Source organism: Halictus rubicundus, chromosome 8 (genome assembly GCF_050948215.1).
Source record: "Halictus rubicundus isolate RS-2024b chromosome 8, iyHalRubi1_principal, whole genome shotgun sequence".
NCBI classification, from domain to species: domain Eukaryota; kingdom Metazoa; phylum Arthropoda; class Insecta; order Hymenoptera; family Halictidae; genus Halictus; species Halictus rubicundus.
This window is the reverse complement of record NC_135156.1, coordinates 18,392,567-18,410,666: the sequence shown is the minus strand read 5'-3', so window position 1 is coordinate 18,410,666 and position 18,100 is coordinate 18,392,567. Positions and strand designations below refer to the sequence as shown.

Sequence of the window (18,100 nt, the reverse complement as noted above, 5' to 3'; positions counted from 1 at the left end):
CAATCCGATCAATATGAACGACATTCAATTAAAAAATGGGCCCAACGACCAATGGATCAACATCAATTTCTAACGAATGAACAGAGGTGTTCCCCAGTGAACTATAATTAGCCAATCAAAATTCAAATTACTAGTAACGACATCGATACAGTGATTTCCCGATATATGTCAAGAACACGGGTCTTGCCAGCGTCATGTATCGTCCAGGAAACATACCCGTGTTAGGTTTACACTCCTCGGCATTCGCGGCCCCTCACGGGGTATACCCCGCGGTAGTGGGGATAATTCCGCGTCATTTAACATCGAGGCCTTGGCGACGTATATAGAGAAATCACTTGACTACGCGGGATGTCAACTGCTAAACGAATTTACAATGAAATTACTGTATAAATTTCAACGTTAAGAGGGCATCCGAAATGTTATTCGTTTCATAGTGCTCATTCATTGGTCAGCCTAATCGGATTAGTATTAGGATTGGTACGCATCGTGTTTGCCACGCGTACACGGAACCGCCTCGCAATCAGCTGTAGATGCTTACAATCGGACTTAATTGATTCTGACTTCTTAATTGCACGGTCGCGTGGACCCGCGAGTACGAATAATTGCAGAAACGAAAACAAGGATACTTGAATTGCCTGTACACCGGTGCGGAGGCGTATTCGAGTATCCGTGAAATAGGGACTTCTAATTTTAGCGTTGACCCGCCGGAAATCCAATATACTGGTGAAGAAAATAGACGGGAAAAGGATATGGTTCGTATTCGAGGCAATTGTTCCCGATGATCCGTGCCTAAACGCGCGCGAGGGGCATGATCGCGTTAATTCCGGGCCCGACGTAATCAGCGCGTTGCTTTCTGTCCACGGAGCGTCGCACAGTGGGCAATTTGGACAAAATCGGATTCAAAATCAAGAAACTTTCGATAGGGAGATTATTACCGTCCAATCATTTCAACGAAAAAATGATTTCATTAGTTTTTGTCACAAAAATCTATCTTTTGCAAAATCCTGAGGTCGTAGACAAATTTTGGGACCAGATTTGAAATCAGCGTGAAAAAATCTATGGGAAATGACGTATAGCATGTTAAAAAACAATTTTTTCCGCGCGTGGTATTGGAAAAACGAAAATTTTCTTGAATTTGTGCGCGTTTAACGAATTTTCTCGAGGTTAAAAAACGTTCGTACCACAATCTCTCTATTTTTCCCATATTCTACAAAGTTGCAGCTTTCATTTAAAAAAAATTTCATCGCTCTACCTCATTCCTATCGAAAGTTCCTTGATTTTGAATCCGATTTTGTCCAAATTGCCCACTGTGCGTCGCGTGGCGTCGCGTCATAGTCGCGTACGCGACAAAGTATCGCTTGCTTCAGTGCTGCGACCAATGTAAAATAATGTGTCCTCGAAGCGCAGATCAAACTTCGCGCGTTCCATAGAATGATTGAAATATAGCAGCATCTGATAGTTCTTTTGAAATCAATATTCGTCTGTACATAGGGGTACACCCAGAATTCTCTTCTTCTTCTTCTTCTTCTGTTTCGCATATACACACATTAACCCTTTGCACTCTCGGCGCTATTCCCATTCTAAAACCAGATTTTTCTTCCGTCGTAAACTATTTTCATTTTATTCGTACGAAACTGATCCGATTACCACACATAATATTTAAACGTTTAGTAATCTATGCGATACAAATTTCGTAATGTAACAAGTATTTTGTAATGTTTTTTGTAATTTCTTTGAAATAATGCCACAACAATTTCTAGTGGTGCTTCAGACTCACCACTCGAGTGCAAATGGTTAATATTCGGACACTGTGCTATATACTATCGTTGTTACATTTTCCTACAATAATGTTAACAGAAATCAGACATAACAGCGATAATACCTTATGCCCGAATATTCACCGTAATTACATAATCGTTACTCGACATTCTCGTAATGAAACTTGCCGTACGCTTCGTGAATAAAAGAATGCGTCCACGTGTCATACGCCACGCGTATACGTCATACGCGACGCATCCTACACCGGACGGAATCGTGCCTCGTGTACGCGTACGAATTGCAGCGGCACACTATGCGGCCATACGGCAGCCTGGGAGAGCGCAGATTGCCATTCCTCAATTAATTAATCGATTTGGCAAACGTCTCGAATCGACGCGAATCGACTCGAATCGACTCGACTCGACCCGACTCGGGTTGGGGTCGGGTTGCTCGGCTCCGGACCACCCATCGACCTCTCAATCCAATCCTATTACCATCATTGTTGATAAGCCGCGTTAAGAGGATCGCAAATCGTGTTATTACGCGTGTGGGCGTCCGCTCTCGTTAAACATTCGCCACGGAGGTCTTCTTCTTTCAGTTAAGCGAGAATGTCTCTCGTTAGCGCCCGTTTCACCTTACCCGTTATGCTAATTGGTATTACCCGTTACGCGTCACCATTTTCTACAATTTTCCAGAATCCTCCGCGGAGAAACTGCGCTCACATCCGGGCAGACATAACGAATTGTAAGACAGAGAAGAATACGCGACGTTCGCAATATTATTGGAGGAATTAATTGTACACGCTTTGCTGTCTAAAGTCAGATTACGCAGCATAGAGATTTTCCTGATTTTCTTCTGCTAAATTCTAGGTTCCATTGGGTCCACAGGTGAGCGCCGTTCCGTGGAAATCTAACGCAGATTTCCTTTGATAGTGTTTCGCCGCACAGTGAGCTGAAGAGCCCGTTTTCTCGACAAAATTCCATTATTCGAGGATTGTAGGTGGCACGAAAAAATGTTTCAAAGGTCCAGAACACAGAGGAGAGAGTACAATTGCAATTGTTGGACGTTGCGGTAACACGGGAAAGCCATGCGAAGTTTAGAATTAAAATGTTCCGTGGAGACCTGTGTTGTTGATCGCGTGTTCTCGAAGGTGACACCAACACGTTTTCAAAAGACCGCGAAGTTACTCTTCTGCCACGCGCCGGCAGAAAAATTCTTCTTCAAAGAAGAAGCCGGCGTCGGAACAAAGACCAAAACCAACGAAAAGACATAATGCGACGGTTAATTGCGCGAGCGAACGTGCGCGCCGCGAATCCCGTGCCGCCAAATGTGCTCGGAAACGTAAACAGAAGCTCAAGCGTAATTATTTTCTACGCCATTGTAAAACGAATAACTCGCGCGAGCGCGGCTAGCAAACGGACAGTGTGTGTGTGCGTGTGTGTGTGTGAGAGAGAGAGAGAGAGAGAGAGAGAGAGAGAGAGAGAATATGGTGTGATAAAAAGGTTGTAAGAATTTTTGTCGCTAATAAAAGATACACTTGTTACTTATAGCTAGGGTTTACGCTCACCTGAATTAACGATCTGTTTTCGTTAACACTAGGTTTACGGGACCCGTCGAAATGACGAGTTCTAATATTTTTAATTTACGATTATTGAGATTGTGATGATCCATCCACGTGGAATTACTCAACAAACTTATTTCCTGATGTATATATTATTTAAAAAATGGCTGAAAACTTGTATAGACACATTCTTCTTATTTTTATAAAGTAACGTAAAATACTCAGTTTTAATGCTCCGTAAACCTAGTGTTAACGATACGCGACGCGACGATCTTGAGCCGGCTGAAAACACTTTTTACCCGCGAACGTTCCTCTTCAGCTGAAACTGATTTCCAATTATTTTCCATTTGCAAACGGATCTTCTAACGCAACGCAACGCCAAGCCGCCGTAAATAGTAATCCCGCGAGCCACCGTCGTCCATAGTGTCGCAAAACCAACGTTTTCCCTAGTTCAATTCTATCCTTACAACGTCCGTCATCTCGGAAACGTTCAGAGCCGAAAGAACGCTGTGTACAGCGAATTCTCGTCACGAGTCAGTCCCGCCGTTCTTTTTACTGACTCTTAGACGAAATCGGAAATGCACGGGCTCACGCTGGAAACCTAAGAGTCATATCTATGACTACTAACCGATAGTGACAAGAAGACTGAGAAAATGTCTTTCACCGACACAATTTTGCGCGTAGAAACGGACAGCGAAGCTCGAGAGCGAGGTGTATGTACCCCGCGGTGGTGTGGGTAGTTCCACCGACTCCAAAGCGTGAGGTCGGCACTGACTCGTAACGAGAATTCACTGTAAATGGAAATATTTCTATTACCGAGATTACTGGAAATTCGTGGAGGAAGCAGAGGGTGTTGGGCAGCGAAGGTGTTCGTTGCACGCGTCGATGTAAGTACATTGCCAGACACGTTCAACCTCGATGAAAATTCTATTTTGTCTATCGTTCTGTACATAGTGTTTCCCCATTGATTAGCAAAGTCGCATAGGAAAGGAAGGACGGACGTTGCGCTTCGCCGTGTCCGAGGGTTAACGATTGACGTGTCTGCAAGAGGGTCGCGCCTCTAGGCGTGGAGGCCACTGCAGGCGCGACTCCGCGTGATTGCGGGATTGATTCCTTAATTTCTTAACTGCCAAACGAGGGAGAACGAGGTTGGTCGAAACGTCGCGATCGAACGCTCTGCACGCTGTCGAGGAGATCGATAGCTGTAATATTCGGTAGCGATAAGTATAGTAATGGTATGTACCTGTCCACCTATCCAACGTCCGCCGCGCCGCATAGTAGGCGAATATGCTATTTTGGCGCTCTAGAATAATAACTTGTAAACCATTAGAGACAATTGAATGAAATTTAACACGTTGAATGCCACGTCATATGTGGGTGACGGAATTATTTGTGCAGGTTTTGAAATGAATTTTTACGTTGATATATTCATTGTACCAAACTTGATTAGGATCTGTAACATGCAAGACGGTTGGAGGTCATTTTTATTTCATTAAATAATTTTATGGAACTTTTGGGGTTTCTAGTTTGGCGATCAAAGTGTTAATAGGTGAAACGGTAACATTCATAGCTTCAAATTGCGACAAAAATCAATTTGAATTTTCACGGTGTTTATTAATTACACGCCGGTTTTAAACAAATTATAGAGTAAGTGGAACTAGTGTGCCTGTTCTTCTGCATCAATGTTCCTGAAGTAAATCTGTAATTTAGATTCGTTGCAAGTTGTCGCAAATGGATTTTTTTGCACTGTTTGGTCAACTAATCATAGTTTATCACAGTATAGTCGGTGCAAGGTTCTATTAGGTTCCGGCTGAGATGTTTATAGTTCAAATTCTGGCGAAAAAATTGTCACCGCTTGAAAAAACTATAATTTTCAAAATGTACTAACAAGTACTTGTTTCAAAATCGTTTTAAATCTTAGAAGATGTAAGCTCTCGTATTGTCTAAACCCAACTCAGCTATTTCTAATAGTTTTCTTTTAAATTGCACTTGAATTAATTTTTTCCTCGAACATTGTCGGCCTCCTGTGGATCGTGAGGGGGGGATAAAAAATTGTTTTTTTTTCGGATTTGCTTCCTCTGGAATGTTCTTAAGACATCCCCATCACTCATTTATTTAAAAACAAAAAAAAATTTGCATTTTCGAGCGTCGAAATCGCGTTTTCGCCCGCTGTGCGTCGGTGGATCCTGTACGCGGCCATACAAGCTCGAACGAACTATAGGAGCTATAGATCAACCATCGTATACAGGGCGTCTCGTTTAATTCTGCCACTTCTAATAAGTTTTGGTAAAAAAAAATGGATGGTGAGAAAGTAATCGTATTTGAGGAGGGACCTGTGTAAGTCTGTGTGGGTGAAGGTCATCTCAAGGACATATCTTCCGAGACCTTACGAACAGTAATGTTTTTTTATTTTTTAATGAAACGACCTACCATTTGTATCGTGAGTGGATAGATCATCGAACTCCTCGTAGAAAATTGACTTTCGTGCGTTCTAAATTTAATTGCTGACGAGATATTATCGAGATATTGTTTACAACTAACGAATAATAGTGCAATAACGATAACAATAACTACCGAATAAGAAACGAGAACAGTGTAAGACAACGACACTTGCGATTGGCAGGAATCGCCTAATAGACTCGCCGTAGACTACGTTCTTGTTTATTTTCGCAGGGAGTCGACTCTCGCGAATTATGTCATCGCTAGACTGCGGATGTTTATGGAATTTTCAATTTTTCTAGGAAAATTTTCGGAAAGTGGAAACAAATAAAATCTAATTTTTAGTGGCAGTAGCCTTTGTAGATCTGGAATAAGTAAAAATCGAACTAAATTCTGTGGAATGTTATGTTACAAGATTTTTTGAAAATTTTCAGAACTCATGAATGCATACAGATCCGCAGTCTAGTCATCACGTTAACACTAGAACTACCGAATAATAAATACAACAGATGAATATTGCTTTGTAATAATGACAAGACTACATCTATTCAAATCTAATACCATTTTTATTCTAACGTGTGCTTCAATGAAAAAGTTCATTCAAAAAATTCTGATGAAAACATTTTCGGGACTAATTCGGTCGTTCTAGTGTTAAAGCTGCACCAGACTTTGCAGAGATAGACGAAATGGGAAAACGATCTCAAAGATTTTCACTTTTCTCCAGATAACGTCGTCGACATTTTTCTTCGGCGTCGATCGCGCAAAGTGCAAACTGCAAACTGCAAATTGCAAACTGCACACGAATCGCGGTGAACCGAGATAGGGGTTTCAATAAGTGAGGAAGGTAATAAGGGCACAAGGAGAGAATGAGAATGAGATACAATCGATTCGTCGCTGTAACTTCTATCGTCGCACGCAACATTTCCAATCATAGGTTATACAGCTAATTTCATCGAAATGCATCATAATGTACTAGGTGGGCCCGATGTCCTCGGATTGTTGCGTTTCATTGTGTTTCGTCTGAAAACTGAAAACGACGCTGGATCCACCCGTGTTCAAAACGTGATATATACTTCATCAAATAATAATAATAATAATAATAATAACTCATAATTCATAATAATAATAATAGTAATAATAACTATAAGAAGAAGAAGAATACGTTCGACAAGCATTGCGTTCGACTGTACATGTTTATTAAAGTACCTGAATGGAAACAATCAACTTGTGTTTTCTCTTCCCAGCCAAAGTCATATACAGGGTGTGCCACAAATAAAACTTTCCACGATTTTTCAAGTACTTGCGATAATCCAAACAAATATTTTCAACAAAAGTTGATCAGTTCTCGATTGGCTATACATTGCAAATATAAAAACAATTTTTTTTACTATTGTCAAGGTTCAAGCAGACTGTCATTTCTTGTTGACATTTTCGTTTCTTTGCCTTCAAGGTCGTCCGAAGGTCACCGTATACTAGGTCGTCGAATTCGTCTTGATACGGGCTCCAATACTGTTAGGTCAAAAATACAAAGTGCCATTTAAAAAAAATAAAGTCGACCTTGACAATACTGAAATTTTCTGTTTATTGCAATGTATAGCCAATCGAAAACTTTTGTTGAAAATATTTCTCAGATTATCGCAAGTGCTTGAGAAATCGTGAAAAGTGTTACGTTGGACACCCTGTATAACCGCCGCGTGTAAATACAAGCAGCTCATATTCTTCCAATTGTCTTTTGTTTATGTTTCAATCTGTACACGGGCTCGTGCCTGGCATCGTGTGCACCTCGGTACGTGTGTCATGTTGCTGTAACCGTGATACATACTATTCTTCAATCGAGGGTACTGTTCCGGGAGAGAGTTAGGCGTGCACGCGTGCAGCGTTCTCTCCCGAACAGTGTCTCATCAGGTCGTCTCTACATGTACATACATCATCTACTAAAACTAGAGCCACGTTCGAACAAGTAAGAAAATCGGTTCCTAATTCTCTATTTTCTATTCTACGCATGTACATAATAACCGATCTGCGTGACGTACGGGGGTTGCTTGTTATTGTCTCGGGGACGACCAGAAACCTGGATGCCTCGAAGTGGCCAGGTGAAATAGGTCGTTACGTGGAATCCGTGATATCTCTACCCTTCTTCGCCCTCGGATCGATGTTTCATCAAAGAAACCTTCTCGACGCTACGGAGTCCTGTAAGTCGCAAGTAAATTTTTCCGTTAATTTGGCGGGCTACTCCGACGCACAGTGGGGTATTTGGCCCGAAAAACCGGAAAAAATTATTTAAGCGTTATATATAGGCTCAATGCCACAATGTAGTTGGTCGTTGAATTCGTCTTAACATCAGCTATAACATTATGAAATCGAAAATATACCTTAACAGTTAAAAAATTAAGTTGATCCTCACTTTTAAAAAAAAAAAATTTTTTTCCGAAATTTTATGTATTGAAATTTGTAGACATCTGAATACCGTTAATCTTTTGTTCGAACCTTTTTCTCCTCAGATTATCGGAAACCCTTGAAAAATCGTGGCGATTGTGGAGTACGTGCACCGAAAAGCTGGAAAAAGTATTTTTACATGTAAATTATGTTAAAATGATGTAAATTATTATTTGAATACAAAATATGTAGATCATGAAATGTTTTAATAAGTAGATATGTATTTTAAGAATATGTTTAAATTATTACCATTAATTTGCGTACGTAAAACACTTCTAAACGTTAATACTAAATTAGCTGTAAAACGTCAATCTGGACAAATCTGGAACCAAACTTTATTAGCTTTATTATCTCAATAATGAGACCAAAAAGACCATCGGGACTCACTCAGAACCATAATAAAATCGTTAATGAAGTCTTATAATTGTAAAAATAATTTCTGAATTATTGATCATATACAAATATTAATAACTTTATAAATAAGTATAATTTAAAAAATGAAAACAGTCTGATAGTGTAGTCCATACTTACCTAAAAGATATCCATAATGCAAAAAATTCCACAGCTTTTTTAAAGCATGTAAAAATCGCTCATAAATGTACGATATGTTATAGCATGATTGGAAAGGCAATACAAGTCATAGAATCTCTTGACTGTCGATTAAGTTTAGAGATTCATAAACTTACAAATGAATAAAAAAATGTAGTACATGTTCTACACACATTCAACAATTTCGAGCAATAAAAAAATTACAGTTTACGGTTAAATTTTTGAAATTGACTTTTTTCCGGCTTTTCGGGCCAAATACCCTACTGTGCGACGATTCGCTCGCGTTCCACTTTCTGATTAATCCATTTAGGATGCTCACAAAAATAATAACGCGTCTAAGAACAGATAAAATTGATAGCGACCCTACCTTCCTGTTCTTCGGGGAGTCAAAAGGTGAAATTACGTTTTATTGACTCGTTTCTTTTTTTCGTACAGTTCCGGCCGCCCGGAATATCGCAGATACCTACGCTATGGACGAGCGCGATTCGGCCGCGATACAGCGCATTGATCGGCAAGAAAACGCATTGCGCGGTTGTCGCAACTGGTTGGAGATTGATCTGATTTTTGCACCGCAAAAGACCGCAGCCGATCCGTGGATCGCGTTACGCGTCCCATAGTCGTCTCGTATGTCACTGTCGAAGAAAGCAATTCCTAGGAATTTTTCTGGCGCCGCGATGCGGTCTCGGCGTCGCCCGCCGCTGTCCTCTGCAATCTGCATCTCCTCGTCGACAATGCGACCCCTTTACGATTCATCGCCGGCGCGTACTCAATGTTTCGACAACTCGAAATTCGTCGGATTCGACAAATTGAAAGTGCGAACTAACAGTAAAGACGATTACATTCGCGTGCAGCGAGATGTCGGCCTTGCACGCCGAGTAATATTCGCTAATCGAAAGACGTATATCAAATTGAAGCACGTACCGGCCGAAGAAAATGAATTCTCCGGCGATTAATTCGCGTCGAGCGAGATTCAATGCGTTTCTGACACTCGCGCTAGCATTCGCACTCGGGCGAGGTCGCATGTAGCTATTTAAGTAACGCAAGTCGCGCGAAAGCTGATTACCGTGGCCCGTTCGTTCGTCCGTCCATTTTGACAAATCATTTACGTAATTCCCAGAAAATCCGTGATGCTCTCGACCTCGCCAAGGCCGGAAAGCGATATTTAAAGAGGCTGCTATTAAACGAATCACCAACCAGGATTATTCGAAAGTTGCCTTGCAGTCAGTCTATCGTGCAGGGTTAGGCGCAGGTACGATGGTAGAGAATTACTAAAATATACGTAGAGTACAACCTGTTTTTGTGCGGTCCTTTTCTATGCGATTTTCTTTTTTTTTTTTGTACGATTTTCTTCTATGCGATGACAACGGCGTTGGCATTATAACATCCCCTGAAGGGATCCAGCTTTGCAACAAATTGGAAAAGCATATATTCAACGTGTTAAAATTATCCAGGAAACAATCAAACGTGTATCTGGCTCTTATCTCTTGCGATCGATTCGGACAATTTTTGTGTTGCATAAAGATCCACAGTCTAGTAACGAGGTAAAGAGAAAAATGATGGAAGGACTGTCGCAGCAAGGAAAGCGGGTCCATGAGACTTCGTCGAGCATGACACCGCGTTGTGTCGTTTGCGATACGAGAGAAAAAACCGGGCCGCGATGCTATCGATCATTGATATACGATTTGACAGAATGTGCAACCGCCCCTGGCCGTTTCCGTTTCCGTTTCCGTTTCGTACGTGTCATGCATCGTTTCGCTCAAGTGGAAACACCGGCACACGACCCCTTGCAACGTCAACGGGGAACTCGCGAGAATACTTTTCGGGATACCGAAGTATCGGATAGAACCGAAGATCGAATACCGATCGCTCTACCTGTTTTTGTGCGGTGGATAGTGACCGCATAAAAGATTCGGAAATAGCTATAACAGATAACTGTTTACAACATATTAACCCTTTGCACACGGCGCTATTTTCATTCTAAAACTAAATTTTTCTTCCGTCTTAGAATATTTTCATTTTATTCATACGAAACTGATCCGATTTCCACATATAATGTTTAAATGTTTAGTAATCTGTTAAATACAAATTTTGTAATGTAACAAATATTTTGTAAAATTTCTCGTAATTTCTTTGAAATAATACCACAATAATTTCTAGTGGTGCTTCAGAGTCACCACTCGAGTGCAAAGGGTTAAAGAAAATTTTTCTTATGCGGTGGAGAGGGACCGCTTGAAAAAAAGTCTCGCTTAGAAGGTATGTCGAAGATTTACGAAATAGCGAGAAAGTGCTTTCCAAGCAAAATAAACAATTAAATTGCACATGGAAACATTTTAAAAACAAATTTAACTTCTCATTTTAAACACGGAGAAATGTTCAAAATGCACATAAAACAATACTACTCGTCGTAGTCCAAAACGCGCATCTTCTTGTCATTGGAATATTACAAGGGTAATGCCAACACCGTTGGCATTCATATACCGCATAAAAGAAATCGGATAAAAAAGAAATTGTGTTTTATGTCGCACAAAAATTGACTGTATTTTAATTCTTAACACTAAACCTACCACCGCCGGTCAAAGTGACCGTTCCAGATTTTTTATTTTACGATTACTGAAATCGTAAGGATGCTTTCGCGCGAAATGATTAAATAAATATATATAGGAGAGCATGTATTATAATACGAATCGCACAAAATCCAAATAAACTCAATCTCGTAATTTTTGTAAGACAACATGTATTATAATACGAATCGCACAAAATCCAAATAAATTCAATCTCGTCATTTTTGTAAGACAACATGTATTAGTCACTTTGAAGGCTCGGTTATTGTTAAATTATCTGAATTTTGTCCTGTTTTATTTTTCGGAGTCGTAAACCGAGACAAAACTCGCCTCGCGGCTCCGATTCATCTCCGTCGATGCTAAACCGATTTCTCGGGAACGATGAAACACGGCGTGCTAATTAGCGTTGACACGGTAATTTCGCTGTGCTGGATGCACGCGCGCGCTTCGTCGAAAGTCTTTGGACGCGTTGCACACGTTGAATCGCGCGATGCGTTTCCCGAGCGAGACCTGTACGAGTGCAACGTAGCATGAAGGACTATAAACGAGGAGAAAACAATATTTAAGCTCGATAGAAGAACCACGATTACGTAAACCGGCTGAAAACCGTCGAAACGATTCCTTCTTCAGGAAGGAATTTTCCAGATGCGGAATTTTTCGAAACGCTGATCGCGAAGCCTCGTCAACGCTCGGACGGACGGCGTTTTACAATTTATTATTCTTACAACATTTTCTTTTCCGTTATAACATCTGTTATAACAATATGTAATCCTGATATAACAGCTGTTCATTTAATTGAATCGTTCGAACGACGATCTCGATACTCTGGGTCAAAGTAGACCCAGGCTCTGCCGGAGGGTTAACGCTAAACCGACGGAGCATTAAAAGTGGCTAGAAGTACACCTATTGTCTTATAAAAACTACCAAGACTAGATTTATTTAACACTAGGTTTACGGAGCACTAAAAGTGACTATTTTACATTACTTTATAAAAATAACAAGAACATGTGCTGCCCAAATGTTTAGCCATTTTTTTAAATAACATATGCCCAAAGAAATAAATTTGTTGAATAATTCCTCATGGATATATCTTTAGAATATTAATAATTGTAAATTAAAAATATTAGAACCCGCCATTTTGACGGGTCCCGTAAACCTAGTGTTAAAAAGTGAATCTATCGAATCAATTCTCACGAGTAAGGCATCTTTATAATTTGAATAGTTGTAATTAAAAAAGTCTGGAAATCGGTCGTTCAACGGTAGTAGGTTTAGCGTTTACGATTTCCGATTACCGTTGGACGCACGTGCTTCCCAAAAATAGCATTTCTGACGGCCGATGTAAAAATGTCGCAAAAATTCTATTCTTAGTCGGGCCAGGCGGATCTATCCGTGAAACAGTGATCTATGAAATTGCTTGTTGAGCTCGTGCGACATTCGAGAACCCGTTTTTAAGGCGGTCGTTAATATTTAACGAGCCGAAAGGGTCGTGTGTAAACGGTGCGTTATTGCCGCCGCGTCACGCCACGCCAACGCCACGTCACACCGCGACATTTGAAAATTTACCGATAAAGCGATCTATCGTACCGGAAATTATGGACAATTACCAATCATACCAACATGAAAAATTGACTGATATTGAACAAATTACAATACGTATCTGGCGACAACTGTCTGTATGTTATCGATCGGTATCTTACGCTATATCTGCATACGATTCTGGTTACATCGTTTGCCAAACTACGACAATAAAACGTGCCAGAACGCGGCGTGACACGATCATTAAGATTAATCGTCGTAATAGTACGCTGGACTATAAATAGCTGGCTCTTAAGCAGCAACGTTATGTTTCTGCGTTCGTATAGTAAACTGTTTGTGAATGAGATTTCCACCCTACTGTTGTTTCTGTTCGCGAATACTATGCGTCGATATCCATCGGTATCGTCCATTTAGTCTATTATGTAAAGCGCGCGGTCTTCTGTTTACAGCACCGTTAGTGTGATATCTGCTTTCACGTTGAATCATGATGGTCGTCGCTGGAAACGTAACTTCATCCTTACTACGAAATTAACGCAAACATTGTTCCGTTGATTTTTCGCACATTTTTCTGTAATATACACAATGACCTGAAAACCTGATGACCTGACCTTGAATGACCTTAGAATAATTATTGTCACTGAATTCCTAATGAAAGGGACTATCATTGTAGGTGTTTAAAAAACGGTGGTTCCATTAAAAAAAAGTCAAGGTGACCTTGATATCTCTAAAAAAATGACATAAAAACAAAATTTGTTTATGGCATCGTGTCCGCCCCATTGTACCATTCAACTTTGTCCTTACCATATTTTACGTACCTTTAGAAACAACAAAGATATTTGAGGTGCAAACGTTAAGCGACTCACCCTGTATATTTTACGAGAACGTAAAATCGAGTAGGAACATTTCGCGCGATAGGTGGCAGCATTTGCTGTGTCGGAGGAATCTGCGAAAATACGAATAAAAATTTCAATTCGAGAACTACCAATCAAGATTCCGTACTTGTATCTGGAATTCATTTCGATACTTCTTTTTACCCCACCCGGTTTATATTGTTTTTGTATTTTGAAAATGGTCCTACATGTCGTACTCCGATCACGATCATCGAGGCAAGGGTGAAAGAAGTATGTACATACAATTGCGGAGGGAAGATCGGGTTTGAGAACCACTGGCGCGAACGAAATCCAAATTTCCAATGCCTTGAAGTTCGTGCAGAGTTTAGGGTGGTGTAACGATTTCACGTCGAATGCGCACGAACATTTACCGCGATTACACGACAAGTTGTCAAGGGTAAAAGTACTGCAGTACTGCTGCAAAACTTTTAGCGGAACCGTGAACGCGCATCGATGACGTGTACCGGTCACGTTGTCGCTTTGAACGGAGAGAAAGACGTTGACCTCCACCGTCGACTTCTTTTTTTATTCGGCGTGAAAAGACTTCAGAGTTCCGACCGATGCCAAAATCCGGTTGTCATCGTTCATGCGAAAATATCGTATGTTTGCTCGCCAACCGGAAAATTCCTAGGGCCATTAACAATTTGATTTATACCAAAACGACAACCGCAGGAAACGATTTCGTTCCTCGTTGAGAAGGAATCTACTTTCCCGATTTGAATTTCATTTTGTCATGTCGTCTCGCGTGTATATGTTGAGATACAAAGTGTTCGATTCGATATTTATTCTGCAACGCGAGTAATGGGAATATCAATGCAGTAGATGTGAAGGATAAAAAAAATATTCGTTGAATCGTGTGAAATCACGATCGACGTACACTTACGCTATATACGCGACATGTTAGGTCCGAGTCCGACCTCTATATGTGTAGGGATATTGACGCTGCCGCGCCATTCCCCTAGGCACGCGCCTAGAGAATATGCTCCGACGAGGTTGGCGCTGCCAACCTCGGGCAAGGCAGGCGAGAGAACCGCCTATGTGATCTCTCGCTGCCTGACTCTCGATCGAGACCAATCGAGACAGACGTCTCGATCCTACGCTCTCGAAGAGAAGTCGAATAAAGTTTTCGTTCATTATCGATAGAAAGTCTCCCAGTGGTTCTGTGCAGAGTAGGCTGCATCTTGGTTCCGCATTTATCCGCGGGACCCTTAAACCTACATATACGATGTATGTGCTGCTATCTGTGGCAGCAGCCGTGTTTTAACTATTTCGACCAAATTCAGAGCGCACATATGTCTACGTAATACGCATGATGTAATACGTAAGTACACATCCTATTCAGTGGTACTTACTACATACTTGCTATTGGAACTAACCTTTCTCTCTTTCTCTCTCTCTCTCACTCTCTATCTCGAGGTACCAAAGGAATTTGTGGAAAAAGTCATTGATTCGAGACCGACAGATTTTCGTGCAGCGCTGAATTGAAATCATAATCGCATGGAACTTTTCATTCAGCATAATATATCTCGCGACTCGAGATTAATCTCGTCGAGAAGCAAGGTGTCCGTGAACAAAAGGTGACCATGGTTTGTCCGAGTGGCGTTATAGCGCATCTTGCCAAATTTATTGTGACAATTGGTTGCATAAACACTATCGGCAACCCGTATGGTAAAGCAAGCTTCTGGTCACTCCGTGCCTTCCAAATTCTACTTTCACACTCCGTCATAGGGATTCTTAGGTTTGGTAAGGAAGTACCCTTCGATGTTTACGTTATCCTGCATCTTGATATCCGTCTAGCATATTTTTTAAAACGACATTATCTGTACAGAGCCCCCAAAAAGTATGACTAATAAATTATTGGGGGTCATGCAAAGGATTAGTTGGTATGAAACTACATAAGGGTATTGTACTTGACTTTTGAACGTAGAACTCTAGCGGAGGATGATGCATTTTTAGATCATCGTTAGTAGCTTATCCATGTTGTTGGAACAGGTGAGAAATAATATTGCAGCTCCGATACGCCAATTCGAACAGGACTCGTCGGACAAAGAAAACGATTGCACGAAATTATCGCTATGTACAAAATAGCGATTACATTGGATCAGAAATTCCTGTCGCAAACAAGTATGCTTTTAACATTTAGAAGTTTGCGTAGCAAATTAAACGTGCACATTAGTTGCTTTATGCTTGTCACACAATGTGTAACGTCTATTCAAATTCCTTATATTGCTTCCTAAAGAGTCTAACAAACGTAAGTCGCCTTTGCATGTTGACTATGTTTCACAGCAAAACTAACACACTTGCTTTGTCTCTTTGTCCATGGAGCATTACAGTTTGATTAGCTAACAAGAAAGAGAAAGGAATATTGGTGGTTTTTTAATTTTTTTGTCATTCGACACTGACCTTTCTATATACCAAAGTAATAATTACTAAACACCGTCTTACACCTATCATATTAAAACATTTATTTATTTTGAAGCTTAAGATTTAACCATGGATTTCAGATTACTGAACCCATAATATTAACAGTAATGATCCTTTGTATTATTTCTCGCAAGTTCCAACTACTACATTCATTCTTACATTAATCTCACAAATACACAACTGTCTTCTCTTGTCAGCCTTTAATGATTTCAAACAAATAGTACTGTCTTTTGCATATTTTTATTTATTATTATTGAATGCTGTTAGATGGGCACATTGAACGGTTTGAAAATTCGATACTATTACAGCCCTCCTAGAACACTGAAAACTTTAAAAAAGAAAAATCTGTTTGATTGTTTGAACGCAATAAAACATAGTAAACATAGCGGCACTTGTACTGAATCGCGTGCGTCGAGCGTTAAGCACATTATTTTTAGCAATGTTACTTCCAGGAGCTCCGTGCATCTCATCAGCAACTACTTTAGTAAAGTACCTAAGGATTTCCTACGATTGGTACTCCAAGGTCGTTGATGTTGCACCTTTGGCATTGTTTACTGCTGGTATCCTAAACGGATATGGGATTAACGAAACGGTTTGGCTCATAGTACTTTCCTTCGGCGTTTTGCCAATATTTTTCCAGCTGCAGACAAAACGAAAAGAGTCACAGATACGGAGGCATCAGTTATTACTAAATATTGCTTCCACGTTACAGTTGTTAATGATTACATTGGTAGGGTTGCAAAACAATAATTACAATGTTATCAGTCTGGTCGCTTCCTTCGTTTTCGAACGATTTTTCATCGACGAGTTTTGCTACTACTATGATATTCCGAGTACTGACCTAACCCAATATTCTCTTTGCTTCATAGAAATTTTTATGGTATTGACCTTGAACGAACTGTGAATAAAATATAACGAACAGTTATATTACATTTTTATACCCTTGAGCAAACGAATAAACACATTTTCCAATTACATGCAAACATGATTTCAAGTTTTGCGCCATTGTTCAGCGCACTAAATTCCCTAGGAAAACAAATATTTCTACGGCGTGACAGGAAGGGGGGTTAGCAAATGTTACTAGCCACAAGACAATCAAATACAAGAAACGATAATTCTTTATGGCCTAGTTGACACAGTGTACGATTAGGTTACATATATTTCTGGGAATTTCAAAATGTAAAAGATCCAATCGGAAAGTAGCTTTCTACTGTTTTCGACAAACGCCATATCCGTCAGATGCTCGTCCTATGACGCAAAGCGTTCTTATAGAGACGAAACGTCAATTGGAACTTTTCATGTTCGTGTCTCCAAATTGCCATGCCGCATAACGGACAGCGTTGTTGTTGTTTTTTTGTAGCGGTTTTGATTACGAGACCGATACTAAACTCGGATGCAGGAGCATCAGTGATCCAGATCGGAGACACGTGGGGAAAAATGAACGTTACGCGATATAACGAAACAAGCAACTTTCTTTATTCATACAGTTTTGTCTGTTGAGGCTTTCGGGTGTAAGCCGTGTCCTAAAGGAAGAATTTTCCCAACGTTTCGCAAGCATTGCAGCTAGCTTCATCAGGGGTTCAGAAGACACACTGATACCGATGTGTGTCGGATTTGTGATCCACTTATATAGTGGTGTTTGCTCATTGTTCCGGTTCGGTAAGCACCAATCAGAGTAGACTTTTAATTGTTCGGCCGCCCAATTGATATTTTGCATGATTCTTTAAAGCTAAAATTTATGTTGTTTAAATGAAATATACACGAAAATATATAGTAAATTTCAATTTAATTTCTTTTTCAAGTTCAGTTACAAAATATTGATATTTTGTATGATTCTTTAAAGCTAAAATTTATGTTGTTTAAATGAAATATACATGAAAATATATAGTAAATTTCAATTTAATTTCTTTTTCGAGTTCAGTTTCAAAATATATTCAAAATGGTTG

The 18,100-nt window shown here is 40.2% G+C and overlaps 1 protein-coding gene across 3 annotated transcripts; it reads left to right on the top strand.

Moving 5' to 3' along the window:
- The first annotated feature begins 14,948 nt into the window (after positions 1-14,948).
- LOC143356185 (uncharacterized) lies at positions 14,949-17,129 on the top strand. Of its 3 annotated transcripts, XM_076791663.1 has the most exons (3): positions 14,949-15,051; positions 15,156-15,473; positions 16,607-17,129. In XM_076791663.1, exons 2-3 carry the CDS (start codon positions 15,314-15,316, stop codon positions 17,056-17,058), a joined length of 612 nt encoding a protein of 203 aa, XP_076647778.1. In that variant the 5' UTR covers positions 14,949-15,051; positions 15,156-15,313; the 3' UTR covers positions 17,059-17,129. The 3 variants fall into 3 exon arrangements, 2 of the variants coding, with proteins under 2 accessions (XP_076647778.1, XP_076647777.1); XM_076791662.1 differs by lacking the exon at positions 14,949-15,051 and having other exon boundaries at positions 15,067-15,473; XR_013082625.1 differs by lacking the exons at positions 14,949-15,051; positions 16,607-17,129 and adding an exon at positions 15,559-16,584 and having other exon boundaries at positions 15,347-15,473.
- The last annotated feature ends 971 nt before the right edge of the window (positions 17,130-18,100 follow it).

Bases quoted from the DNA above. Each gene is read 5' to 3' on its own strand.
- LOC143356185 (XM_076791663.1), top strand. From the start codon at position 15,314: ATGGTTTGTCCGAGTGGCGTTATAGCGCATCTTGCCAAATTTATTGTG. The intron at 15,474-16,606 runs GTAAGGAAGTAC...TGTTACTTCCAG, and splicing joins CATAGGGATTCTTAGGTTTG to GAGCTCCGTGCATCTCATCA.